General features: G+C 42.4%; 1 protein-coding gene and 1 long non-coding RNA gene across 3 annotated transcripts; one reads left to right on the top strand and one right to left on the bottom strand.

Moving 5' to 3' along the window:
• Nucleotides 1-26109, bottom strand: LOC138427781 (uncharacterized). 2 transcript variants are annotated; one of them, XR_011252176.1, is made up of 6 exons: nucleotides 25865-26109; nucleotides 9356-9425; nucleotides 2632-2758; nucleotides 1896-1981; nucleotides 1672-1759; nucleotides 1-1203 (listed from the first exon to the last, which is right to left on the bottom strand). It is a non-coding gene; the product is annotated as an uncharacterized lncRNA (long non-coding RNA). The 2 variants fall into 2 exon arrangements; XR_011252175.1 differs by lacking the exon at nucleotides 25865-26109 and adding an exon at nucleotides 14549-15471.
• On the top strand, nucleotides 11454-21091 carry ANKRD1 (ankyrin repeat domain 1). Its single transcript, XM_069567711.1, has 9 exons — nucleotides 11454-11783; nucleotides 12455-12634; nucleotides 13526-13663; nucleotides 14030-14137; nucleotides 15612-15710; nucleotides 17247-17345; nucleotides 17449-17547; nucleotides 17675-17773; nucleotides 20257-21091. Exons 1-9 carry the CDS (start codon nucleotides 11757-11759, stop codon nucleotides 20365-20367), a joined length of 960 nt encoding a protein of 319 aa, XP_069423812.1. The 5' UTR covers nucleotides 11454-11756; the 3' UTR covers nucleotides 20368-21091.
• Nucleotides 26110-27349: the final 1240 nt, after the last annotated feature.

The raw sequence follows: 27349 nt of genomic DNA, 5'->3' as shown, positions 1-27349 counted from the left end.
TTTTACTAAGAGGATTTATTTATTTGTTTTAAAAATTTTAAAGGGACAGAAACATGGAAATACTACAATGAGTACCTGTATACTCTTCACATTCAACTGCTGACCTTTTAAAGCTATGCTCTTTCTTTTTCTTCCCACTTTTCTCTCTCAACACACAAACACACACACTGTTTTTTTAGCTGAACCATTTGAGAGCAGGCATAATGACACCTCACCCCTAAATAATTCAGAATGTATCTCCTAAGAATAAAGACATTCTCCTACATTATTTCAAAGTCACTATTACACACAAGAAAACTATCATTAAATCAAATATCATGTCTAAAATACAGCCCAAATTTAGATTTCAGTTCAGTTCAGTCACTCAGTCATGTCCGACTCTTTGCGACCTCATGAATCACAGCACCCCAGGCCTCCCTGTCCATCACCAACTCCCAGAGTTCACCCAAACTCATGTCTATCGAGTCGGTGATGCCATCCAGCCATCTCATCCTCTGTCGTCCCCTTCTCCTCCTGCCCTCAATCCCTCCCAGCATCAGAGTCTTTTCCAACGAGTCAACTCTTCGCATGAGGTGGCCAAAGTACTGGAGTTTCAGCTTTGGCATTAGTCCTTCCAAAGAAATCCCAAGGTTGATCTCCTTCAGAATGGACTGGTTGGATCTCCTTGCAGTCCAAGGGACTCTCAAGAGTCTTCTCCAACACCACAGCTCAAAAGCATCAGTTCTTCGGTGCTCAGCCTTCACAGTCCAACTCTCACATCCATACATGACTACTGGAGAAACCATAGCCTTGACTAGATGGAGCTTTGTTGGCAAAGTAATGTCTCTGCTTTTGAATATGCTATCTAGATTGGTCATAACTTTCCTTCCAAGGAGTAAGCATCTTTTAATTTCATGGCTGCAGTCACCATCTACAGTGATTTTGGAGCCCAAAAAATAAAGTCTGACACTGTTTCCACTGTTTCCCCATCTATTTCCCATGAAGTGATGGGACCAGATGCCATGATCTTCATTTTCTGAATGTTGAGCTTCAGGCCAACTTTTTCACTCTCCTCTTTCACTTTCATCAAAAGGCTTTTTAGTTCCTCTTCACTTTCTGCCATAAGGGTGGTGTCATCTGCATATCTGAGGTTATTGATATTTCTCCCAGCAATCTTGATTCCAGCTTGTGTTTCTTCCAGTCCAGCGTTTCTCATGATGTACTCTGCATAGAAGTTAAATAAGCAAGGTGATAATATACAACCTTGATGTACTCCTGTTCCTATTTGGAACCAGTCTGTTGTTCCATAAGCACTGTATAGGAGGACACACCATATGAAATGATACATGTGTGAGCACTTACTCTGAAGGGAATACAGCACTAAATGTCAGCCAGAGTATCTTTGTGAAGAAAAATAATCAAGATACTTTTAAGCTAGAGATGGAGTACTGGTGTGGAAGCAGGGAGATCTGGATTGGAATCCCAGTTCTGTGTGACTTGGGTTGAACCATTTAATCTCTTCTAGTGTCACTTGCTCCATTGTATTTAATTAGGGAACTGGGCTAGAGGTACTGAAACCCTTTGTATGCACCAAAATTCGATGTTCTGAAGAGATTAACAATATCTATTTATGAGAAGGGTTTTGAGTGAAAGGGGATTGTTCTTGTAAGATTTTAGGGGCAAAAACCTTACCTTTTATCTTTTTCTCCTCTTCATCTAACAAAACTCATTGTAAAAAGTGCTCAATCAACGTTTTTGGTGGTGATGATCTTTTCTGAAGCTAGAGTGAAAAAACAGACTGAACTGCCAAGATTTAGGTAAATTATAAAAAAAAAAAAACCTATGGTAAAATGAGAGCTTAAGCACTGGGATGTTTACAAAGGGAGGCCTCAGTCTTTAAAGTAGAAGGATCCTACCTGCTTGAACCTGGCCCTTCCTGATGGTCAGAGAATGAACTCAATGACTGCTTGGCGTTTTTCTTGGTCCTCAAGTTCTCTTCTTCCTAAAGAACCCAAACTTAAGATGTCTTGCAGCATTTTCTCCTTTATTAGGAAACTCCAAACTACACCAAGAAAAATTTTCTTCCAACACTCCTTACTTGAAGTCAGAAATCACATTTTAAAAATAATTCTCCTTTGCTTTAATAAATTGGCTAAAAAGGTTAAATGGATTTTCTTTCTATGTTTGCAGTGACAGAAGCACTTATCTCTCACCCCAAGTGAATGTCCTATGTAATTGGATGTGAAGTAATTCTAAAGTTGCATCAAAATCTTTTCAGAGTGTTACTATGACAATCAGACTTCTTTTTCAAAAACCATTTCAGTGCAAACTCTTCATCATCCCACCGTCCATTCAGTACAATTTCATCTCATGAAGTCAGTTTAGCTTTTCAGGAAGTTTAGGGGCAGAAAGGGCAAACATTGTACATTCACAATAGCTGATTCTCCCACACACCCATCCTCCTCTGCGTGGTAATAGGTAGTCCACCCATCCTTATCACCATCTCACAATGCTGGTTGTTAAAGGCTCTGCCTTACATATCTAGAGGTAGATAGAGTGGCTGAGACAGTAAAGAATCTGCCTGCAATGCAGGAGACCAAGGCTCGATCTCTGGGTCAGGAAGATCCCCTGGAGAAGGGAAAGGCTACCTACTCCAGTATTCTGGCCTGGAGAATTTCTGTAGTCCGTCGGGTCACAATCTGTATAGTCCATCAGACACGACTGAGTGACTTTCACTTTATGGGCCTCCCTTGTTGTACAGTCAGTAACGAATCTGCAACTAAACCAGGAAGAAAGAGGAATTATGAACAATCCAATTACAAGCACTGAAATTGAAGCTGTGATCAAAAATCTCCCCAAAATCAAAAGCTCAGGACCAGATGGCTTCACAGGAGAATTCTATCAGACATTTAGAGAAGAGCTAATGCCTATCCTTCTAAAACTCTTTCAAAAAATTGCAGAGGAAAGAATACTTCCAAATTCATTCTATGAGGCCCCCATCACCCTGATACCAAAACCAGACAAAGACAACACACAAAAAAGAAAACTACAGGCCAATATCACTGATGAACATAGATGAAAAAATACTCAACAAAATTTTAGCTAACAGAATTCAGCAATACATTACAAAGCTCATACACCATGATCAGGTTGAGTTTATTCCAGGAATGCAAGGATTCTTCAATATATGAAAATCAATGTGATACACCATATTAACAAATTGAATGATAAACACCATATGATAATCTCAATAGGTGCAGAAAAAGCCTTTAACAAAATTCAGTACCCATTTATGATTAAAACTCTTCAGAAAATGGGCATAGAAAGAACCAACCTCAACATAGTGGAGGCTATATATGATAAGCCTACAGCAAACATTATTCTCAATGGTGAAAAACTGAAAGCATTCTCCCTAGGATCAGGAATAAGACAAGGGTGTCCACTTTCACCACTATTATTCAACATGGTTCTGGAAGTCCTAGCTACACAATCAGAGAAGAAAAAGAAATAAAAGGAATCCAGATTGGAAAAGAAGAAGTAAAGCTCTCACTGTTTGCAGATGACATGATACTGTACATAGAAAACCCTAAAGATAGTATCAGAAAATTACTAGAGCTAATCAGCAAATTTAGCAAACTTGCAGGATACAAAATCAATACACAGAAATCACTTGTATTTCTATGTACTAACAATGAAAAATCAGAAAGAGAAATTAAAGAATCAATCCCATTCACCATTGAAATAAAAAGAATTAAATATCTAGGAATAAACTTAGCCAAGGAGACAAAAGAACCATACACAGAAAATTATAAGACACTGATGAAAGAAATGAAAGATGGCATAAACAGATGGAGAGATATTCCATGTTTGTGGGTAGGAAGAATCAATATTGTGAAAATGACTATTCTACCAAATGCAATCTACAGATTCAATGAGATCCCTATCAAATTACCAATGGCATTTTTCATAGAACTAGAACAAAAAATTTCACAATTGAAACTGAATGAAATTCAAGCAAAATGAATTTCACAATTCTTATGGAAATACCCCGAATAGCCAAAGCAGTCCTGAGAAAGAAGAATGGAGCTGAAGGAATCAACCTTCCTGACTTCAGATTATACTACAAAGCTACAGTCATCAAGACAGTATGGCACTGGCACAAAAACAGAAATATAGACCAATGGAACAAGATAGAAAGCCCAGAAATTAACCCATGCACCTATCTTATTTTTGACAAAGGAGGCAAGAATATACAGTGGGGTAAGGACAGTCTCTTCAATAAATGGTGCTAGGAAAACTGGACAGCTACATGTGAAAGAATGAAATTAAAACACTTCCTAACACCATACACAAAGATAAACTGAAAATAGATTAAAGACTTAAATGTAAGACCAAAAACCATAAAACTCTTAGAGGAAAACATAGGCAGAACACTCAATGACATAAATCAAAGCAAGATCCTCTATGACCCACCTCCTAGAGTAAAGGAAATAAAAACAAAAGTAAGCAAGTGGGACCCGATTAAACTTAAAAAATTATTCACAGCAAAGGAAACTATAAGCAAGGTGAAAAGAACCCTCAGAATGTGAGAAAATAATGGCAAATGAAACAACTGACCAAGGATTAATTTCCAAAATATGCAAGCAGCTCATACAACTCAATGGCAAAAAACACCCAATCAAAAAGTGGGAAAAAGAACTAAACAGACATTTCTCCAAAGAAGACATGCAGATGGCTAACAAACATATGAAAAGATACTCAACATCACTCATTATCAGAGAAATACAAATCAAAACCACAATGAGATATCACCTCACACTTGTCAGAATCACCATCATCAAAAAATCTGCAAACAGTAAATGCTGGAGAAGGTGTGGAGAAAAGGGAATGCTCTTGCACTGATGGTGGGAATGTAAATTGATACAGCCACTATGGAAGAGGGTATGGAGATTCCTTAAAAACTAGGAATAAAACCGCCATATGACCCAGCATTCTCACTCTTAGGCACATACCCTGAGGAAACCAAACTTGAGAAAGACACATGTACCCCATTGTTCATTGCAGCGCTATTTACAACAGCTAGAACGCAGAAGCAGCCTAGATGTCCATTGACAGATGCACGGATAAAGAAGTTGTGGTACAAACACACAGTGGAAAATTACTCAGCCATAAAAAGGAACACATGTGAGTCAGTTCTGATGAGGCGGCTGAACCTAGAACCTATTATACAGAGTGAAATGAGTCAGAAAGAAAAAGATAAATATCGTATTCTAACGCATATATACAGAATCTAGAAAAATGGTACTAAAAAGAATTTATTTACAGGGCAGCAGTGGAGAAACAGACATAGAGAACAGACCTATGGACCTGGGGAGAGGGGAGGAGAGGGTGAGATGTATGGAAAGAGTAACATGGAAACTTACATTACCATATGTAAAATAGCCAATGGGAATTTGCTGTGGGGCTCAAGAAACTCAAAGAGGGGCTCTGTATCAACCTAGATGAGTGGGCTGGGGAGGGAGATGGGAGGGAGTTCAAAAGGGAGGTGATATATGTATATCTATGGCTGATTCATGATGAGGTTTGATAGAAAACAACAAAATTCTGTAAAGCAGTTATTCTTCAATTAAAAAAAGAAGAAGAAGTAGAAAAAGAAGAATCTGCCTGCAATGCAGGAGACCTGGGTTCAATTCCCAGGTTGGGAAAATCCCCTGGAGAAGGAAATGGCAACCCACTCCAGTATTCTTGCCTGGAGAATCCCATGGAGAGAGGAGCCTGGCAGGTTACAGTCCATGGGGTCACAAGAGTTGGACATGACTGCACGACTGAGCACAGCACAGCACCTGTGTTAGAGGATTTGGAGAATCCACTCCGTGGCCCTCGAGTGGTGCTGCAGTCACGAGGGCTGTTTATTTCTATCTATTAATTCAGTGATTTTGAGATCTCAATAAAACTTTAGAGGCTCATAAATCATTTTGTTCAAAGCTCTGCTTTGGTAACTCGAGGAGTTGCGGGGATTTGCTCAACTAGTCCCAGGGCAGAGCCCGGATTAAAAGCCAGGTTCCCTAATTCCTCACCCCACATCATTCATCTTTCACAGCTTTATACATTTATATATACAAAGGCTGCCCTCCTTGGTTTTGTGGCAGAAGCAGCATACTATGTGGCCTGCGGTTTTCCTTAAAAAAACTCAGTAAAACTGAAAACTCCCCAAGGGCAGGAGAGTTTGACTCTTGAAAGCATTGGTATATCTCTAGCTCTAAAAAATGCCTGACACATAGTGCTGCTGCTGCTGCTAAGTCGCTTCAGTCCTGTCGGACTCTGTGCGACCTCATAGACGGCAGCCCACCAGGCTCCCCTGTCCCTGGGATTCTCCAGGCAAGAACACGGGAGTGGGTTGCCATTTCCTCCTCCAATGCATGGAAGTGGAAAGTGAAAGTGAAATTGAAGTCGCTCAGTCATGTCGGACTCTCTGCGACCCCATGGACTGCAGCCTACCAGGCTCCTCGGTCCATGGGATTTTCTAGGCAAGAGTACTGGAGTGGGGTGCCATTACCTTCTCCTGACACATAGTGGGGCCAAATAAATATTGATGGTAAATTTTATGTGTGTTTCCCACAGTCTTAGTAAAGGTGAAGTCTTTCACAATCAGAATTCTGATACTGGGATAAAGATGGCTTTACTGCCTCTATCTTCAAGGATATACATGTATATATTTATGTATGTATTCATTTAAATCTGTACCCTGGAGTGGTAATCTCAATGCTGGGTGGAAATTAGAACCAACTGGAAAGGTTTTGTTTGTTGGGTTTTTTTCTTTTTTAAGACAATACCTGGATATTAAAGTTTATATTCAGATTTCATTCACCTGGGTTGAGACCAGGGCATCGGTATCTTTTAAAAGATTTTCAGATGATTCTAAGATGCACGCAGCCTTGGAACCACCACCCTAGGAAAGGGCACTTGTGATATGCCCTAACTGGGAAATTACACTTGTTATGGTTGGTCAGCATTTGAAAAATGCTAATAAGATGCTCACACTCTAGAGGAGATTACCTAAGCACTTTATCTTTACCCCTAATTAGTATTAGAAGATTATTTGTTATTTAGCATTAAAATGTTCCTAATTATTTGTCATTGAAAGGAGATTTGAGATATGTGATTTGGCTAGGAAAGACTATAAAACTCCTACCAGGTGTTAGCTAAATACTTAGCCTCACTATGTGTCAGGCACTTTGCTATGTATGCTCTGTGGAGTCCCAGACTTATAGATCCAGTACTAGGAACTGGTCAGATCTTGTCTGGGGTCATACATGGGAGGTTCTGTCAGCTGATTAGGCTAGCAAGTTAGCTAAAGCCTACTGCTAGAACGACTTCATTGGCCAGGCGCTGTCTTACAGTGTAAATGGCAGGGGCCACTTTCAGAAAGTTTACAGAACAGTCTGGCTGTGTATACCTGTTGGCTGACACAAATCCATAAGTGGGGCAGAATTTGGCTGCTGCTGCTGCTGCTAAGTCGCTTCAGTCATGTCCGACTCTGCGCAACCCCAGAGATGGCAACCCACCAGGCTCTGCCGTCCCTGGGATTATCCAGGCAAGAACACTGCAGTGGGTTGCCATTTCCTTCTCCAATGCATACAAGTGAAAAGTGAAAGTGAAGTCGCTCAGTCGTGTCTGACTCTTAGCGACCCCATGGACTGCAGCCTACCAGGCTCCTCCATCCAGGGGATTTGCCAGGCAAGAGTACTGGAGTGGGGTGCCATTGCCTTCTCCGGGAATTTGGCTAGAGACATAATTTACAGCAAGGCACCTGCTGCTGTCAGGTATGGGGAAGAGACCTACAGCCTTCACCCATCTCTACCAAAGGAAACTGCTGAGATTTGCAAAAAGGCAGCTTGAAACTGGGTTGCGTACAGCAGTGTGCATGCAATTTTTATTCAGAGCCCTGGAGACAGGAGGACCTTGGTCTTGAGTCTATCCTTTGAGAGGAGAGGAAGGCAGATGCCTTCTGCTCAACATGTTCCCAGCACGTGTGGCTTTTCAAATACAGGTGATTCCATCCCTGGTTGGCAGGGAAGGGCAGGAACCTTGAACCTTGTTTGCTTCAATTCTATGACCTCCCTCTGGTATTTTTGAGGGTGTAACTGAACCTAGGCTTGGCTGGAGGGATACTTGGATTCCTAGTTGTGCCAAGTCAGCCATTTCTCAGAGCCAAGAGAGGTGAGGAGCAGCTGGGGCTGGGAAGGCAATTAGGGGGGATGGCAAAATGAGCAGTCACAAGTGCAGCAGCAGAGCAAGTGGCTTCCAGGCAGAGTCTGGCGACAGTCCTCAGAGTCCTTCCTCTTTGTATCAAGGTGGGTGTTCCGAGGGCAAGGAGTGTTAGTAACCATACCATTTTGGGTGCTATAAAATACCTTGGATTGTAGCAAATAAGAGACCATTTTGGAAAACAGCCTAAATGTCCACAAATAGGAGAGTGGTTAAATAAGCAAGGGTATGTCCACACACAGAAATCCATGTGGTGGTTGAAGATAATGAGACAGACTCATCTGTGCTGGTAGAAGATAATCTTTAAGACACATGATCAAGAGAAACACACCAAATCAGCACTCAGCAAGATTGCAATTAAGCAACCTTCTCTCTGCATTGTTTTAATTTTTACAACATATTTATGTTACTTACATAGTCAAGAAAACATAGTAAAAATAAGAAGTCTGAGTAGATAAGTGTACAATGTCCTAAAATTTGGAAGGACAAAACTGTCCTTGGAGCTGAGCTATGGCACATGAACCCTGGTGGTGCTGGGGCACATCTCTCAAACTCTGGGTGACAATAATAAACGCTTTAGACCCCACGTCTCTGCCCCTCACTTCCTTACCTGTAAATAGGATTATAATTCTGGTCTCATTGAAATGCACAAATCCTGAGAGGAAGGAGAAAAGGCTCTTGAGATGACTCTGGCCAATCTCAGGGACCATTTCCCTGCTCATTCTGGCCATAGGCGGTTGACACTGGGTTGCTCAATCATTCTAGAACCAATTTGTCTTAATTCGTCTTGATAAGGAAAGGTTATGCCTTGTTTGAGGTTGTGATCAAGTCAAATGTACAAATTTCAGAACTTACTCCACTAGGGGAACTTTTATGGAAAGGAAGCTCCTTAAAAGCAAGGAAAAGAAAACTCTCCTCCAGTTGCGAAGTTTGGTTCTCAATTTTGATGAATAGGAATGATTGAAAATACAATTTCATCTGATCCATTGTTAGGGAGCTAAGTGTATCTAGAATCTCTTTTGAAAAGCAAAATTCTCTCATGTTTTACGATGACCAATGGGATCAATGCCGGAAGTGGTGAGTGGAGAGGCAGGCAGAATTTACTCACCTGATGATACCTGGTCAAGCCTTCCTCAAACGTCATCCTCTGCAGTTTTCTTTAGACCTATTGGACTCTCCTGCATAAAACCAGGCAGGTTTGAGGGGATAATTGAATGACCAGATGAAGAAATAAGCTTGGAGTACCACCCCACCCACTTCCCCCCCACCCTTTTTTTTTTGAGATGTCCTAAACACTGGGATTTGTTTGGAAGGAATGATGCTAACGCTGAAACTCCAGTACTTTGGCCACCTCATGCAAAGAGTTGACTCATTGGAAAAGACTCTGATGCTGGGGGCGGAGGCGGGGGGAATTGGGGGCAGGAGGAGAAGGGGCAGAGGATGAGATGGCTGGATGGCATCACTGACTCGATGGACATGAGTCCGGGAGTTGGTGATGGACAGGGAGGCCTGGCATGCTGCGATTCATGGGGTTGCAGAGTCGGACACGACTGAGTGACTGAACTGAACTGAACTGAACTGAAACACGGAAGGACCTTTTAATAGGTCTTGGTTGGGCCCTGAGTGGGTCTAGGTCTGAACTACTCCGGAAAATGTGCTCTGGCCTCAGTGATTCTCTGTCTGATGGATGGAATCCAAACTCCTCAACCTAGCATCCAGCAACCAGCTGTGTGTCTGCAGCCAGTGACTTGACACGGTTCTGTGCCTCCATGCCCTCTCTGCAGAACGGAAGCACTGGCCTTGCTTGAACTTTGAGGGCATTAACAGCTCTGGGATTCAATATCCAAGACACTTCAACAACCCGTGACCCTTCCTAAAGGAGATCTCCTAAGGCTCCCCTCAGTTTGGGTCAGGCCTGGAACAAAGAGACTAAGATAAGAAATGGTAGGAAAAGTTTAATGGCTACTTCTTATTTAAAGGAACCAGTGAAAATGGTCATAGCTGTCTCCACCTCAAAGAAAACACCGGGAAATTTCATTTTACTAAAACCCCTTTTAGGATAGGAGACTAGAACAGATACCCAGGTAATTGGGAGGGTCCCTCTTCGTCAGCACTTTGGTGGGGACGCAGGTGGGGGGTGTCAATGTGTCATTCTGAAAATTTCAGCAAAACCACCCCCAGGCTGATGAGGGGAAAGGAGAGATTGGCAGCCATGTGTGCTGAGTGGGGTACGTTTGAGAGAGTGAGAGACACAGAAGGTCAACATAACATCTGATGAACATACTTCTCCATTCACACTCCCTTTCTCTCACTCTCCCCTCCTTTCTTTCACTGAAAAAAAAAAGTTTTAAAATGGCTTTGGGGATAGTAATTCTAGTTTCTCCTTGGACCGTAAAGAGAAGTAAACAGTTTTACATAATTTAACACTTCAGAGATGAGAAACCAGGAACAGAGGTCTTTTTCCACTTCAACCCAAACCCTTTGTTCCTCTGGCAACCTGTCTCAAACCTTTATCAGAATTACCTGAGTGCTTTGAAAAACACGGCCTCCTAGGACTCAGCCATAAATTGACACAGAATGTCCTGGAGTGGGGCCCAGGGACCTGCAGTTCTCACCAGCTCCTGCAGGTGTCTTTTCGCCACAGCAACAGAACTGCGGCTCAATGACCTGATCAAGGTCATACTGTTACTAACAATCGGCCTCATAAACTATCTCAGGACATTTTGAAACTTTTTTGAATAAAAATTGTTCCAGTAAGTATGCTGTTTTAGAAGACAGTAAGCATGTCATGTGCTAATTATGGGCTGTGACACCATAAAATACAAGTGTATTACTGAATGCTTTCAATTTCTTATAATGATGGTAAGGTGGCATGTCATGGGGCCTTTTTAGCCCTCGACATCACTCCAGAGGATTCCAAACAGATATAGACAAGGGCCACTAGGACCTGGGTCCTTTCCTCTCGGGCTGTTTACCCATGGGAATAGGATGTCCTAAAGCAACACTTCCCCCAAGTGACGTGTTGATAAGTCTGGTTATCAGAAAGATATTACTGGCGGTGTGATACGCAGGCCATTTACATTTTCTTGATAGGGTTAGTCATATGAAAGCTGACAAAGAAGGAAAAGGAGCAGCGGTGTGGCGCAATGTCAACAGACAGCTGTCCTCTGGCTCCCTGATAAATAGGATGACTTGCATTGCTGAGCGGTGCGGTCACTGCCAAAGGAATGGCCCTCTCACATTTCTTCCTGATTCACATATTCAGTGGGGTTACTTGTCATCCCCTCCCTCTCCTGCTTCCCAGACACTGAGTCTGAAATGAAAAATTCACCTGCCTCTGAGTTGGCCCTAGGGGGGAGGGGGGGCAGGGGTGTTACTTGGGTTCCCAGGTTGGAAGATTATCTCACCCAGCTCTAGCTATATAAGCTCACTGGAGCAGATGGGCTCCCCAGGGCAACTCAAGGGTTCATTCCTCAGGAGGAAAACAGACTGACGAACTTCGGGGCAACATGATGGTTCTGAAGGTAGAAGAGCTGGTATGTAAAGCACATTATTTTTATGCAGTGAAAAATGGTGCAGCCTTGACTTTTATTTGAAAATTGAAACGCTCTTTTCTTCCAGGCAAAATGCACAGGTATTCTGAAAAATGTCATATATGGAAAATGGTTGATTTATGTGATGAAATAAGTAAAATTAGAAAAAAAGGAGCTGGCAGTAATGAATTCTCTACATAGTCCCTATTTATTATCTTCTCCTTTGGTTTTATCACTGAAGTGTGGAATCATGTACAGTAATCAAAGTGCCTTAGGGGAGAAGTTCTATTGCAACAATATATATCTGGAAACCATAGGAAGGCAAGGGATCAACAAAAGTACTGAAAATGAAAGAGTTTTAACATCTTTGGTGGGGAGGTGGGGGGAAGAGGTTGGGATTTTCTTAGGAGAAACATGATTAAGTGGGTTAAAAGCAGATTTAAAGATACCAACCTAACCTAAACCTTGATTTAACCAATAGAAGAGAACAAGTATCTGAAGGTATTCCTGGAACACTGGGGCAGCGCATCACAGCCTGAGCTCTGAGAGTGCATTGCTCTGAGGCCACTGTCAGCAGGGAGGAAGGGCCAGGGGACCTCCTGCAGCATCCTTTATGGAGAAGGACCCCAGGACGGACTCTGCTATTCTCACCCTGCCACCTTCTTCCCTTGTAGGTTACAGGGAAGAAGAACGGCAGTGGGGATGCTGGGGAGTTCCTTCCTGAGGACTTCAGAGATGGAGAATATGAAGCTGCTGTCACTCGAGAGAAGCAAGAAGACCTGAAAACACTTCCGGCCCACTTTGTCAGCCTGGGGGAGCAACAGTGGGAAACTGAGAAACAGCGAGAGGCAGAGGTAAGGGCCTTCTGTGAAATTCACTAGTGGGAGGTTGGGGATGGCGTAGACAAAGGTGCCAGATAGGAGGGAGATGAGAGAGAAACCAAATAAATGCAACCATTCCAAAGGTATTTCTTTATCAATTTCTAACTTATAAAGAAGCAGCTTCTATGGAACAGGTTGTAGAAAATAATTCTTTGGCAAGACTATGACCTCTGGATTCCGAATCAATCACCGAATGGTCTACGACTGTGTTTTGACTGAGAGACTTGGAAAGAGAAAAGTGTCCAGTGAATTTCTGACGTCTTATATTGTCTAATTAATCCCAAGGAAGGGAGCCTTCTTTTTCTCAGTAATGTGGTTTGTGGTTCATGGATCATTGTTTGACTGTGGCAACTTTCTGTGTCGACAAAATTCGTTGCTGGGTGAATTTTCATTACTTACTAACCACAGATGTAGTCCCCAGACAGTCTGTTTCATGAGCCCCACTCAGTGAGCCACCTAAAAGACACTGGCATTGAAATTTAAGAGTTTGAAACTTATTAGTAAAGTCTTTTCAATTAAAAAAATTCATGAGCATGATAAAAAAAATTCTACAGAAATCTGGGGTCTGTTTATGGAAATAATTACAAAATCATCACTTAGAGACTAGATTCCATCTTCAACAAGAAGCTGGCGCTACAAGCAAGGGAAGTGAAGATAAAGGCAATTAGCTGAAAAATTTGACCCCTAAATACTTAATAAGAAAGCACTAAGTCCAAGTCCAAGATTTATTATAAATATTTTTTTAAATCTTTTTGCTCAAACTGTTCACATACTGAGCTCAGACCTTGCAGATTTTGTTTTGACACAACCAGAATGCTTGTCAGTAGAACTCGCCATATTTTGAAACATGGATTTCTTTTTTAGCTCAAGAAGAAAAAACTAGAACAAAGATCAAAACTGGAAAATTTAGACGATCTTGAAATAATCATTCAACTGAAGAAAAGGAAAAAATACAGGAAAACAAAAGTTCCAGTTGTGAAGGAACCTGAGCCTGAAATTGTGGTAAGCACTGCTTGGCTTCCTTGTGTCGTGGGCGGGGGGGGGGGGGGGGGGGGGGGGGGGGGGGGGGAGTTGGTCACTCAGCCATGTCTGACTGCAACCCAATGGTCTGCCTGTCAGTCTCCTCTGTCCATGGAACTCTCTGGGCAAGAATACTGGAGTGGGTTGCCATTTCCTTCTTCAGGGGAATCTTCCCAACTCAGATATTGAACCTGGGTCTTTTGTATTGCAGGCAGATTCTTTATCGTTTGAGCCACCAGGGAAACCCTCGGCCTTAGGCTACAAGGAAATAACTATCTGTGGAGGGTTTGACTGAATGTTGGAAAGCCCATGGTAACTCTCACGCTGTTTTTTTTTTTTAAACTTTAGACAGAACCTGTGGATGTGCCTAGGTTTCTGAAAGCTGCCCTGGAGAATAAACTGCCAGTAATAGAAAAATTCTTGTCAGACAAGAACAATCCAGATGTCTGTGATGAGGTAAGGCTTATACAAAGCACTGCAAAATCCAGCTTGTTAATTTTGTATTTCTTATGCTTTACTGCAGGCTTGCTCGTCTGGTGCCAGAAATCAATCCACCTGAAACCGTCTCCCCAGCTGCTGCCACATATGCCAGTAGCATAACAGGGGAGTGCAGTGGGCCAGAGAAAGAAATGCTGGATCAGTGCTACGGATTGCTTTATTTTTTTGCACTCTCATTTTCTTCCCACTGCTTTTTCAGTTTGCCTTTAATTTTGAGATCTTTGGGATAGACTTTTAGTATGGCAGGACCAACCACTCATGACTGGAGAAATATATTGTTAGCATTAGCTTTGACTGGACCCAAATATATCAGCTCTACACAGGGAATCTCTGGCCCGGAGTTCATGTGTTGGTTCTATCAGTACTCACTTATTTGATTCTTGGCAGCCAATCTGCATTTTCTGGACCTCCGTTTCCTTATCTAAAAAGAGAGGGTATTGGGATGGAATAATGCCTGATAGTGTTCCAGCACAAATAGCCTATTAATCCATCTGCGAGTGAGCTCAGTAGTCTCCGACTCTGCGACTGCACAGACTGTAGTCTGCCAGGCTCCTCTGTTCATGGGGTTTTTCAGGCGAGAATACTGGAGTGGGTTGCCGTTTTCTTCTCCAGGGGCCCTTCCTGATGCAGATATGGTATCTGCTGCCTCCTATGTTTCCAGCATTGGCAGGCAGATTTTTTTACCACTGAGCCACCTGAAGTGAAAGTGAAAGTGTTAGTCGCTCAGTTCTGTCTGACTCTTTGTGACCCCGTGGACTGTAGCCTGCCAGTTCCTCTGTCCATGGCATTCTCCAGACAAGAATACTGGAGTGGGTTTCCGTTCCCTTCTCCAACGGATCTTCTCGGCCCAGAGATCAAGCCTGGGTCTCCTGCATTGCAGGCAGATTCTTTACCCTCTGAGCCACCAGGGACACCACCTGGGAAGCCCATTAATCCATTATTTGAAGCCAATTTATCAGACATCACTAATCCTTTTTTGACTCCTTTTCCCTAAGAACTGGAATGGGGAATCATTTCTGAAGCTGAAAGAAAAATGTCTTTCGTTATCTTAAAAATGAATACTTTTTGATAGTCAACCTAACAGCAGTCCCAAAGGAAGGAAATAGCCTGAACTGCATGGCAGATACTACAGAAATTATGAGGGCACAAAACACAAGAAAGGGTAGTTTTGAATCTTTAAGTCCACGTGCCTCGACGAAGACCTCTAATCACTTAGAAACGTGTATTGCAGGAGATGCAAATTTCAGTTGCGGAATAATTGTTCCAGTCGATAATTTTAGTAAATTTGACATTTCTAACTCATAAAGAAGAACTCAAGTTTCTATCAGCTAGGTCATCAGAATCCCCAGCTTCCTATTTCTTAGAAAGGATTTATACTCAGTTTTATATGCATTGCTCTCTCTCACTCTTTTTAAAACCTCTATTCTGACAGTATAAACGGACAGCTCTTCACAGGGCATGCTTGGAAGGACATTTGGCAATTGTGGAGAAGTTAATAGAAGCTGGAGCCCAGATCGAATTCCGTGATATGGTAAATATATCTCTTTGTTTGGAAATGAGCCAAAGTAAGTAGACTCTGTGAAGCTTGAGAAAATCTACAATGAAAAATGGGGCCAATTGTATTGAAGATTGATCTGAGAGAACTAGGCAGAAGCTTATTTCTCCATACAAAGGGAAGTTGGGAGATGGAACTAGGTCATGTGGAAAGTATTTTCCATACATACTGAAAAGGAGAGGAGTATTTCAGGGAAAAGAAGGAAGTGAGAGCTGTTGGACAGAATTCAATATTCTCATCAAAGACCTGGGTCGTTATCAAGTCAGTAGCCTTACTGAGAAGTAATACAGTCAACTCTTGCCTTTCAGCATCCCTATCCTTCCATCATACGTGGCCACCTGCTCCTGACCCTTGGCTGCCAATAACATCTCAGAATTCTCTAGGTGCACACCTTATTTGATAGATGCTGATTGCCATCAGTGAGATTTGGGGCTAGACTGCCCACAAAATGAATTGCATCTATGGGAAGTTAGCTGCTATTCAGATCTCAGTAATTCAACCACTGTGATTTCTATGCAGACCAGTATATAGCATATCCTATGAAATGAAGATTGAGCTGGGGGGGGAAAAATGCTTTATTTATTTAAATACAGCTCAATTTGACTTTTCAAGCAGAGTGGAAAAGGGACTGGAAAAGCCCAAAGTATTTGGCTAAAACTGAACCCAGAAGATACACACACAGAAAAACAAGTAAAGAAACAAAATATAAAGTTTGCGTGAAAAGACACAAAAATTCATGAGCATGATATTTGGAGGGCCAGGGATATACGAGATTTTCTAGTGTGATTAAGTGCAGTAACCACAGACGAGGACGGCGGAGGTAGGTGACGGTGTGCCGGCGCAAACGGCGGCAGAGAGCCGGGAAGAGACAGGAAGACAATAGGGACACCGGAAGAGGCGTGTCTGTTCCAAAAGATGAATATTTTCGGAAGGAACTACTTTTCTGCCAGAATTTTAAAATCCGTACATTTGTCTGGAACTTTTGAGTTTATCTGGCAAAAGTGGTTAAACGTTCCAGGCACACTGTGGGTTGGTATAACTCTTCCGCCACTTACTAGCTGTGTTTCCTCAGGCAAAAAATTTGTATAATTTGGAGGCTCCTTTTTCTCATTTGCAAAATGAGCACAGGAACGCCCACTTCCCTATGCTGCCAGGAGCATCCATGCGTCTGAAGTAGGTGGCACCATGTGGGCACCACGAAATTCTCAGTACGTTTTAATTCTTATCCTCTCTTAAAAAGATTAGGTTTATCGAGAACCTCCTAATGACGCAAACATGCACATAGATACATACACAGGAGAGCATACACTCACGTTCGCACATTTCTGCCAAAACATTTGGCAAGAGATGTGAACTACAATAGTTAGAACTGGCAACCTAGACCAGGACAGCCCAGTGCCATCACAGATGCCCTAGCAAACCTGGTATTCCTAGGTCTTAGAAACCAAGAACTAATTCCTCTGACCAGGTTCCTCTTCCACTGAGTCATGTCCTTTTACCTCCCTCTTATAGCTTGAATCCACAGCAATCCACTGGGCAAGCCGCGGAGGAAGCCTGGATGTCTTAAAACTGTTGCTGAACAAAGGCGCCAAAATCAGTGCGCGCGATAAGGTAGTTCTACCCCGTTCCCCTCCTCCCCTTCACACCTGCGTTGGGGCCTGGGACACCCTTTGTCCTCACGCCCAGGGACCCAACGGGCGCTTCCATTTCGTAGTTGCTCAGCACCGCGCTGCATGTCGCGGTGAGGACTGGCCACTACGAGTGCGCAGAGCATCTCATCGCCTGCGAGGCAGACCTCAACGCCAAAGACCGGGTGAGTAGGCCGGCAGAGTTCGGCCTCCTAAAACCTTCACTCGTTTATTGGGATCACCAGCCCTGCTGGGCATCCTTTCGGGACCCACTTCCTGGCCTCAGGCCCACCATTAGCCTCTGTTCTCTAGGAAGGAGATACTCCCTTGCATGATGCCGTGAGGCTGAATCGGTACAAGATGATCCGACTCCTGATTACGTATGGCGCCGACCTCAACGTCAAGAACTGTGTAAGTACTCGGGCCAGGGGCCTTGTTTGCCGGCTTTCTAATGAACAGAAGTATGGCTCACGTACTTGAAAATAGCCTCACAACGGTAGCATTTCGGGGGTCTTTTGATGATTTAAATGCTCCGTTCCTTCCCATAAGGATATTGCTGACCTTGGCAAGGACGCAGGTCACCTAGTCAGAGATGGGTAATGCCTAACACAGCATTTAGGAATTCTTTTAAAATTTGGTATTGAAAATAGAAGATGGTCAATCCACCCACCTTCACAGGCACAAGCAGTGTCTGCCTTGGCCATCCCTGGCTGAGCTGGGCCGGGATAGTCAGGAATAAAGACACCCACCGTTCCTGAAGCTTTTGAAAATTCCGCAGTGGTCCGTGCAGCCGAGGGTCAAGGAACTCAAATGATTCAACACTGAATCCGAGTGATTGTGAACAGTCCTTCCCCTCTTACAACAGTGTGAATGCTACCACTTTCTTACAGAGGTAGCCATGCGTTTGCCTTTATTTTTGAGCTAATTTCTATTCATTCTCCTCTTTGGTTTAGTTGCGCATCCCTCAAAATAGTTTCTTATATTTAGGCCCAGAAAATGCTTGTATAAATCCCTTTTACAAGTACATGTTAATTTAGCTTCATCTGTAAGCCAGGGAATGTAACCAGATTTTCCTCATGGTCCAATTCCTAGTCAAGCATCATCTAATACAAGCGTTAAAAATACCACTGGGAGGAATGAGTGTAAAGTACTGAAGAAGTAATTTGAAAGAGGCTTTTGGAGAATCACTTTACAAAGAAAGGGGAAAAAAAACCCCAGTCATCTTTTACTGTGAATCATTTCCTCCTCTTACTGTGTTACTATAAGACTGAGAGGAATACTTCATCATTCCAAAAAAAACAAAAAACAAAAAAAAACCTGTCTTGGTGACAGGAACAAAATAAAGCAATAAATAGAGACTGCGTGGGTTGGGAAAGTGTTAACAGTAGGGTCCCCTCATCCTTGATATGGGATTGATCTTATCAAATAATTTAAGCCATCGGAAAGAGTAGATTCAACAAAACCCCCAAAGCTGCAGAAAATATAATTTTTTTCAGGCAGAGATCAAAAGCATATAGATTTGGAGAGACTGTGTAAATAGCCAGGGAATCACGAGATAAATTTCAATACAAAGGAGTTTAAGGAATTCATGGAAAAATAGCCCTAAATATACAAATAGGTCTCAGAGCTCTGCATTTTCAGTAAAAATCCAGCATAAAGGTTCTAGAACTATAAATGTCATTGACCCAATGGATGGATATTTCCAAAAAAGACTGCTAGGTTACTGGACACCATCTTGAAGGGAACTGTAAACACTACACTACTGTACCATTATTGTATCATTGTCCCAAACTCTGTCTTCACATCTGCTGATAAGTGTTCCCCACGGCACATGCTACAGGGTGAGAGGGTCCAAAATTAAGGTTGCAGGGACATTAACTCAAATCCGCCTAGGGACCAGGCAGATCACATAAATGACTTTATGGTGGCTGCAGGCTCTGTGCACATAAGGCAGCAGTCCTTCCCAAATCCAGTCCCTTCCTGCTCCATGAAACCATGGATATCGTGCGGCCAAGCCTTCCAGTTTTTTTTCAGAGAGATCACAGATTCAATTGGGAAATTTCCTAATTTCCAACTGTTGCCAATTAATTCCAATTTTTAAAAAATCTAAGCTCTGTTTGGGCCAAAACAGGTCTCTAGACTGATTTGCATCTCAAAGCTGCCAGTTTGCAATCTCTGGGATAAAGAGAGGCTTCTGAATAGATAGAGATGGAAAATTTTAGGACTTCTCAAATTGAAAGGCAAGAATTGAGAGGTGACATGATTTTAATTTTTGTAAATATCTTGAGACATAAAGTAAAAAAAATTTTGATCTCAAAAATCATTGATATCATCTCCAAGAAAAATAAATTTCCTGGGAGAGCCCAGTGTAACTTTTGAGCAGCTGTGAAAAACCTACTCCCTGGAGTGGTACCTGTGTAATTAAGCCAGGGTGTTGCAGCAGCTCATATCCCACCAGTTTTTATCAGTCAGGAATCATTTTCCAAACTGACAGGAACTGGATTTTGACCAGGTAGATACTGCTACCTCTCCATGCCCATTCTGCAGTACCTTGTATAAGTACAGAGGCATCTTTTGAATTTCACAGTGATTTGGCTTAAGCCTGCTATTCAGTGTCAAGGGACTAGGGATTTTTACCAACACCTGGGATACTCCCACAGTGGGGCAAAAAAACCAAACACCGCTGACCTGCTAATTTGAAATGCCAAAAGCATTCCTGTGAGAAACTGTAAAGGACTGGTTTGAAAATAAACTGCAAATCACAGTGGGAAACATAAAACACCTCAGTAACATGTACCTAGCCATTACCTCATTAAATACACACACACACACAGGAGGTGAACTTATAGACGCCTTCAACCTGGAAGTCAAATTCCCTCCTCTGTTTCGCTCAGGCTGGGAAGACTCCGATGGATCTGGTGCTACACTGGCAGAATGGAACCAAAGCCATATTTGACAGCCTCAGAGAGAACTCCTACAAAGCCTCTCGCATAGCAACATTCTGAGAAAAGCGATGACAAACGATTCCATTGGCTGCTCTTTACCAGCACATGGAAGGTGTTGCCCCAAAGAGCGACTCATAGAGAAATCCAGCTTCTGTTTATCAACCTGTTGTAAAGTGGCACCTAATGAGGTTTGGAGCACAGGGACGTAGGCATTGACATTTTCCGTAGTGAAACTCACTCTATTTATTTGTATTTATTCCAGTTAACTTATTTATTTACTGCGATACCACCGATACTCAGATCCTTTGTGATCATTCATTTGGTGAACAAGCTTAGTTTGTATGTGACACGTCAGAGCCTCCCCGTAGGTAGTTCTTACACTATGTTAACCAGCAATGCCTATGATGTATCACCTCACTCAGGTGAGATGTTTCAAGGTGATTTTGAAAGACAAAGGGGATTACTGCAGCCCTCTTTTCTCCTGCATTTTTAATGCTGAAGTTTGAGGCCATGGAAAGCCTGTAGCAGCAGAAGGGGAAACAGAATGAAAGTGATTCTGGGAAGACAGTAAAGCTGGCCAGTTGACGCCTGGGCCTGGTATTTCTCACCAAGTATGTACCAAGGTGAAGAGAATGTCTTGAGTGTACGTGGAAGGAACATGGGCCACTGGGCCGTGCAGAACCAAATGTGCTCAAAAAAGTGAAACTAACTGCAAACTGTAAATGTGTAAATGTGTATTATGTTGTATGTATATTTTATATTCATAATAAAAGCAGATTCTAAACCTCCTTCCTTCTTTAGTTCTGGTGGAAGGGCCATTTAGATGGGGTTTTGTCTTCCAAGCTTTTCAGATTATGAATGTTCTGTAGAACTGTGCTTCGCAGTATTTCATGTGTACACAGATCACCTGAGACTCTTGTTAAAATGCAGATTCTAATTCCTCCAGTGTGGGTGGGGCCTGAGATTCTGCATTACTGACAAGCCCCTGGGCAATGCAGAAGTGGTGGTATACCAGTCTTCAATGAGCAGCATGGCTGTGAAAAGTAGGAGGATACACAGGAGTTCAAGCTCTTTTGGCCCCAGTGATGGGGAGAAAGGGACCTCTGGTGGGCAAAATGATTACTACAAGTTAATGATTCCTTAAAACGTTCCCCCTGGGGTTTAACTAATCTGAGGTTTAGCAATTATTGTGGACACCAGCTACTAGTGTCAAAGCTGCCCAAGGACTTCCTAGGACTATTAAGGATGTGATCACAGAAATAAATACATGGTAACAATCTGCAGTAAGCACAATGAAGTAAGAAGCACAGCGTGCTGAGAGTCTAAGCTGCGGAGGCCCATCATTCGATGGGGAGGCGGGGGAAGGAGTTTCTACAAAGACTTCTTTGAGTGGGGGGACTTTCCCGGAGGAGTCTGAAGAATAAACTGGAGTTATTCAAGCACGGTGTTCTAGGCAGCAGAGAGAATGTAGAAAAGGGCAAGGTTATGGGGGACGTTTGTCACTTGTGGAAATGTTTGAAGGCCAGGGTGAAACATCTGCGCTGGTACCCCTACCAAAACCCACTTTAGATGGTATAATACTCATGACCTCTCAGCTGTGTCGCCAACACTTTGAGGGCGTGCAGGCCCAATCCATAACCAGAAGATCCTTCAGTTAGCTGATCATGGAGTTCTAAGGATGGTGTGAAATATTTCTGTGCCTTTTCTATCTGGTCTCTGAACAATTTGTAGCATCCACCTCCTGGGGGCCTCAGGAGCTTCATTCTGTTATATCCCCCCCTCTCAATACCCTTCTGCCACCCCCTGCCCTCCCTAGAGGATCCTGTTGGCTCTAACCCATCAGATCCTTATGGTTCAGGATCCATTTTTTCTAAGCAAAGCAGCTACTACACAGGCAGCATCTCCCTTGCTACACTGACGTCTCCCACAGCACAATTTGGGTGTTATTATGTGGCCAAGTTTTCTATGTCTTCCTCAAGTTCCCTTCCCCACAAGAACTGGAAGGTAAAGGAGAGAAGGAAGGAAGGGGTTAAAACACTTCTGTGTTCCGACATATAAAGACTTGCACTAGTACAGAAGTAGGGAGCATGAGAATCAAGACAGCATAAGTTTCAGTGTAACAAGGGCAGCTCAGTGACCTTTGCTACTTGAGAAGAGAAACACTTGAGGCAACAACCTTCGTTCCTGTCACACACGTGGTCAACATTTATAAGCCGTCTTCCAACCTGAGCCAGCTCTTTGCCCGCAGTCTATCACTTGTGTTATTAGTGAAGGGAATGGCCCGCTGGCCAGTGGAGAGTCTTGGAAGTTGTTGTAGACTTGCCCTTTGCCTCATCCCTCTTTCAAATAACCACAGGACTGCTTACCAAGAATACCACCTAAGGGGCTCTGTTATCTGTCCACTTCCTCTCGTCCCAGGGGCCACTCCTAGTTCAGGCTACCTATCACCTCCCTGGTTCCGAAATGCCTCAGCTTAACTTTCCTCCAGTGTGTTCAAGTTGCAGCCAGGGTGATTTTTCTAAAATGCAAATCTTGTCATTCTTCTCGACAAAAATTTTCAGTGACTGCCCATTGCCCTCAGGATGAAATAAAAATGCCTTACCATTTTCAAAAACTCTTGAAATCTGGCTGCTGTTAACTCTTTATTTTCATCCATTTCTCATTACTTTCCTGGCTAAACAGTAAATTTCAACTCAACTGAATTTCCAGCTTCTAAAAAAACCCTAGGCACCAGCTTTTGTTCTCATATACTGTGCCAACCCCCTGGAAGGCTCTTCTTCCCACCCCACTGCGTAATTTCTCCTCATTCCTCCCTTTCGGGGCAGCTGTTCGTCCTCCAGGAAGCCATCCTTGATCCTTACTTGGACTTTTTCGTCTCGTGTGTTCCTGCTGTACTTTTTTTTTTCCGTGTCATAACATCTATCATGCTACCTTTACCTCCTAAATGAAAAAATGTCTTCTCCCCTTGAACAAGCAACACATGCTCATTAATAAGCCGATTATGGAAATGACTAATGAAGAAAACACACATTCCCTATAACCCTAGTTCATGGCACTGATTATTTCTGTGCACATTACATATGGGCACCATACACTTAGCTTTATAACTTTATTGTCAATTGAACGACTTATTCCAGACATTTTTATAAATGATAGTCTTGTTTCAATGTACAACGGATCGTTTAACTAATCCTATCATTATTGGGCATTGAGGTTGTTTCCATTTTCCCATTTTAGACATTGTTGCAATGCCTATCCTTACCCATCCTTTACACCTAACCATTTCTGAAGAAATGCATTTATAGAAGTATCTATAAGGTTGGTATCAAATTATCCCTTAGCCTTTCCCCACAATCAAGAAAATACTCATGATCTTTTATTTTTTCAACCCAATCAGCAATGGAAAGATGTATTTTTGATGATTTTCCCGATTACTCAAAAAACGTTCAGCATCTTCAGGTTTGTTGAGCATTTTTCTGGGTCAGTTTTTTTTGCTCAATTTTCTATTAAGTCAGGTTCCTTGGAAGTGGCACTTCAAATGAGGATTCTTGTGTGATTTCTTGAGAATGCTCTATAAGGGACTGAGGGAGACAGGATAGGGCAGGAGAAGAAGCACGGAGGTGGTTTCAGAAGTCTCCCCTAAATCTCATTCCATGGGGAGCTCAGGAGCATAAACTGCACCACAGAGACCAGAAGGCCAGGCTGTAATGCCCTGCATCAGGCATCCAGCAAGCGCCAACCTCCAGGGGTGGGGAGAAACCTTCCCAAGCATTTCTGGGACAACCAGCCCTGGGCACTCTCTGGGGGAGGGTGAGGATAAACAATTAATACCTAACATCTGCAGCAGCTGTGGGGGAGGGGGTACCACCTGGTAAAAAGATTCTGGATGACACTAGCAGTATTTATCATGCTGCATATTTGCTTTTTAAAAGCAATCTCTTTTAAAAAAGCCAAGAATGCTAAACCTCGCTGGAACATGCATTGCAAATATACCTTCCCAGTTGTTTGTACTTTTCTAACACTACATTTTTATAGAGACAAACTGATTAAGCTTTTCTATTTTCTGGCTTTGGTGACTGTGTTTAGGTCTTTTCCAATCCAATCTTATTTTTTAAAAAATAATTCTTCAATCCACTTGAATTTATGTGTCCTGGGTATGAGATAGGGAGTGAACTTTTTCCCCTAAATGACAGAATTACAGTTGATACATAGTAGGAATATTCTACACGACAGGTTCTGCTCTGCTGCTGCAAAGTCGCTTCAGTCGTGTCTGACTCTGTGCGACCCCATAGACGGCAGCCCATCAGGCTCCCCTGTCCCTGGGATTCTCCAGGCAAGAACACTGGAGTGGGTTGCCATTTCCTTCTTCAAGGCATGAAAGTGAAAAGTGAGAGTGAAGTTGCTCAGTCCTGTCCGACTCAGCGACCCCGTGGTTCTGCTCTGAGCCTTCTACAAATTTCAATCTACTTAACCCTTGCAATACCACTACTGGGAGAAGAGAAGTGATGCAGAGTGGTTACGTCACTTGCCCAAGGTCACGGACAGTAAGTACTAGCAGTTCGGGCAGCACGTCTTCAGTCTTTGCACTTTACTGTACTATGCTGTCCTGCCTCTCCTGCTAAGTAACCAGTTGTTTCAACACTGCTATCTGAACAATCTGGTCACTTCTTGTAACTGGAGTGTTCTGGACTCCCAGCTCTTTCATTCATCTACATGGATTTCTGCACCAATTATACAGTTTTAGTTACTAGATTTCTGTTGTACTCTTTAATAATCACCATTCCAAGTCCCTCCCAGTGTTTCGCTACAGAGTTCCCTAGCTAGTCTCCATTTTTTTTCTTTCGAAATATGAAGCCTAAAAGCAAAAAGTAAACACAAACAGTAATATATACATTGTTTTGGACTTTGTTAAATTCATAAACTGGGGAAGAATTTGACCTCATCTCCCTTGACGTATTCCAAGTCTTAATTTCCCACATCCTCTAAGAGTTTTCTTCGTGAGTTCCATCATTTCTTGGTAACATGTCTGTGATTAGGACCATCTTTTAAAATGGTATTTTATAACAAGTTACTGTTATAAAATATTAATTAAAATTATTGGCTTTCGTATTTATAACTGACCACCTTGCTGAAATAAAGGTAGTCAGCTTGTTACAATTAAACCAGTTCATGTTCTAACAAAAGCAAACTTTAAAAAGCCCTGCCTGCTTCTCTTCAGTGGTGACCAGCCATCATGCCCTATTTTGAACAGGATACGTGCACATTCATAAACAAAAAGCAGGTACAACTGCAGATACATGACAGATGTATGCAAACTAAGAAGCACCTGCATTTCTCATCTCCATCCAGCTGCTTTTCTTGAAATGTTTCAAACAAGACTCACATTCTGCCGTAACTTTACTTCCTTTCCAATATGAGAGTCCTCAATATTATATCTGGCACAGATGGGGCTAATACACAGTCGGCTGAAAATGTAGATTATGGAGGTGCACCAAAAGTAAGTTGAATACACATCCCCTTGAAAGTTCCAAGTTAAAATATGTAAATGTTCACTCACGTGCAATCTTTTGTGCACTCACGGGCTTCCCTTGTGGCTCAGCTGGTAAAGAATCCGCCTGCAACGCGGGAGACCTGGGTTCAATCCCTGGGATGGGAAGATCCCCTGGAGAAGGGAAAGGCTATCCACTCCAGTATTCTAGCCTAGAGAATTCCATGGACTGAGCGACTTTCACATCATTTCAAAGCCTATTCTTTGAAGTATGGTTCCACTGATGGGAGATCTTCGTTTTTGAGTTCCGTTCTCTTTAAAGAAGAAAAGTGGTTATTTCATTTAGCTTTGATTTGAATAAGTGATATTGACCATCTCTCCATGAGTCAATTATTAGTCATCTGTACATCTCTGGAAAAATGTCTATATTCAGATTCTCTGCCCATTTTTTAATCGGGTTGTTTAGTGTTTTGTTAGTGATATGAATTTTTTAAAATATATTTTGGCTATTAACCCCTCATCTGATACATTAATATCTTCCCATTCAAAAGGTTGCCTTTTTTTTTTTTTACAAACTTTTACACACACACACACACACACACACGATACTTTTTCAGATTCCTCTCCTTTATAGTTTATTACACAATATTTATTATTGTTCCCTGTACTATTCAGTAGGTCCTTGTTGGCTCTTTGTTCATTTTGCTGGTGGGTTTCTTTTGCTTGCAGCCTTTTACTTTTGCATTTGTTTCCCTTGCCTGAGGAGACAACATGCAGAAAGATAATGCTAATACCTGTGTCATGCCTGACTGCCTCTTGGATGTGGCTCTTATCAAAAAGGCAAGAAATATAAAATGTTATACACAGGATGTGGAGAAAAGGGACCCCTCACACACTACTGGTGGAAATGCAAGTAAGAAAAATACTATGGAGATTCCTCAAAAAATTAAGAAGAGAACCACCATGACTCAGCTATTACACTTCTGGGAATTTATCCAACAAATACGAAAGCACAAATTTGTAAAGATATATACACTACTATGTTCACAACAGTGCTATTCACATAGCTAAGTTATGGAAACAACTTAAATGTCCATCAACAAATGAACAAATGAAGCATGGATAAACGTGCTGTGTGTGTATATAAGATAGACTACTACTTGGCCATAAAGTAAGAAGAAATCTTTCCATTTGTGACACCACAGATGGACTTTGAGGATATGATGCTAAAGGAATTAAGTCAGACTGAGAAAGACAAATACTAAATGATTTCATTCTTATGTGGAATTTATTGGTAAGGGGTCAACTGTATGGGGATGGGTGGAACCTTTTGGTAGCATGTATAATGTACACTGGAGGGAATGATGCTGAAGCTGAAACTCCAGTACTTTGGCCACCTCATGCGAAGAGTTGACTCATCGGAAGACTCTGATGCTGGGAGGGATTGGGGGCAGGAGGAGAAGGGGACGACAGAGGATGAGATGGCTGGATGGCATCACTGACTCCATGGACGTGAGTCTGAGTGAACTCCAGGAGTTGGTGATGGACAGGGAG

Source organism: Ovis canadensis, chromosome 22 (assembly GCF_042477335.2).
Source record: "Ovis canadensis isolate MfBH-ARS-UI-01 breed Bighorn chromosome 22, ARS-UI_OviCan_v2, whole genome shotgun sequence".
NCBI lineage: Eukaryota > Metazoa > Chordata > Mammalia > Artiodactyla > Bovidae > Ovis > Ovis canadensis.
This window is presented reverse-complemented; position numbering and strand designations above follow the sequence as displayed.